The sequence below is a fragment of the Caretta caretta genome, chromosome 1, assembly GCF_965140235.1.
Source record: "Caretta caretta isolate rCarCar2 chromosome 1, rCarCar1.hap1, whole genome shotgun sequence".
Classification (NCBI taxonomy): Eukaryota; Metazoa; Chordata; order Testudines; family Cheloniidae; genus Caretta; species Caretta caretta.
In genome coordinates, this window is record NC_134206.1 from 1,878,415 (window position 1) to 1,880,001 (window position 1,587).

At 49.8% G+C, this 1,587-nt stretch overlaps 1 protein-coding gene across 1 annotated transcript; it reads left to right on the plus strand.

Annotated features, from left to right (window-relative positions):
- Nucleotides 1-381: 381 nt before the first annotated feature.
- LOC125643738 (olfactory receptor 52M1-like) lies at nt 382-1,329 on the plus strand. The gene has a single exon (XM_048866882.2). It carries the CDS (start codon nt 382-384, stop codon nt 1,327-1,329), a length of 948 nt encoding a protein of 315 aa, XP_048722839.2.
- The last annotated feature ends 258 nt before the right edge of the window (nt 1,330-1,587 follow it).

The window sequence follows — 1,587 nt, forward strand, 5'->3', positions numbered from 1 at the left end:
TGATGGATAACCAGTATCCAAACTCATGTTTCCTGATGGAAGCTATTAAGTTTTCCCAGATCACAACATGTAGAATTACTGATGCATGGAGGACCATAAAACATGGAATTGGTATTAGTAGGGCCAGTTGTTCATAATTAATTTCTCTAAATAATGAAAGTGTCATTTTTCATTGTGTGAAGTGCAACCAACCTGCTTCACCCATAAGAACAGCCCCCAGTAGTGCATGTAGTGTCTCATATTCACATTGTCTCTTCATCCAGGTATTTGTACTGCAACCATCACCCTTGACCCTGGGCACATACAGAAAGTCAGGGGAACATACGGTACATGCAGGTGACACCGTTCTGCCTCATTGTTGGACACCTTCTCCCCTACTCCATGTCAGATTCCAACAGAACCGACTTCATCAACCCCTCCACCTTCATCCTGCTGGGCATTCCTGGCCTGGAGGCAGCCCATGTCTGGATCTCCATCCCCTTCTCCACCATGTACGTCATAGCCATCTTCGGGAACCTTGCTATCCTGTTCATCGTGAAGAGGGAGCCGAGCCTCCATGGGCCCATGTACTATTTCCTCTGCATGCTGGCTGTCACCGACCTGGTTCTGTCCACCTCCATCCTGCCCAAAATGCTGAGCATCTTCTGGTTCAATATCAGGGAGATCAATTTCAGTGCCTGCCTCACCCAGATGTACTTGATTCACTGCTTCATAGTGACGGAGTCTGGCATCCTCGTGGCCATGGCTTTTGATCGCTACGTGGCCATCTGTGATCCCCTGAGACATTCCACCATCCTGACAAACCCCGTTGTGACCAAGATTGGCCTGGTCGTGGTGCTGCGTGGCAGCATGCTTGTACTGCCCTATGTCTTGCTGGCGAGGCAGTGGCCATATTGCAGAACCAACATCATCCCCCACACACACTGCGAGCACATGGCCGTGGTGAAGCTGGCCTGCGCTGACATCCGTGTCAGTAGTTACTACGGCCTCTCTGTGGCAATCTTGGTGATCAGTATGGATGTGCTTTTTATCGCTGTGTCCTATATACAAATCCTCAGGGCCATCTTCAGTCTCCCCACAAAGGACGCCCGACTGAAGACTTTTGGGACTTGCATCTCCCATCTCTGTACCATCTTAGTCTTTTACATCTCAGCTCTCTTCTCCTCCCTAACGTACCGGTTTGGCCAGAATGTGGCCCTGCACTTCCACGTTCTCATTGCCAATGTCTACTTCCTGGTGCCCTCCATGCTAAACCCCATCATCTACGGGGTGAGGACCAAACAGATCAGGAACAGGCTGCTACATCTCTTTACTCATAAAGGGATCTAAAATTTTCTCCTGGTGCTCTGGCTCTCACACTGAGCTCAATGAAGATCTGGAAGGTGACATGGGGCTGGGCCCTACACTTTCCTGATCTTACTGTGCGTTATCAATGTGACAAACTGGTAACTTGATCCCTGAAGCCCTGCTCTCTGCCCAACCTCTTCCCCTAAAGCCTGAACCTTGTTCCACATCTTCCCTTAAGGCCCCACCCACTTCTGTGACTCTTCCCCCAAGGTACTACCCTTGTCATTCACTCCTCTCATC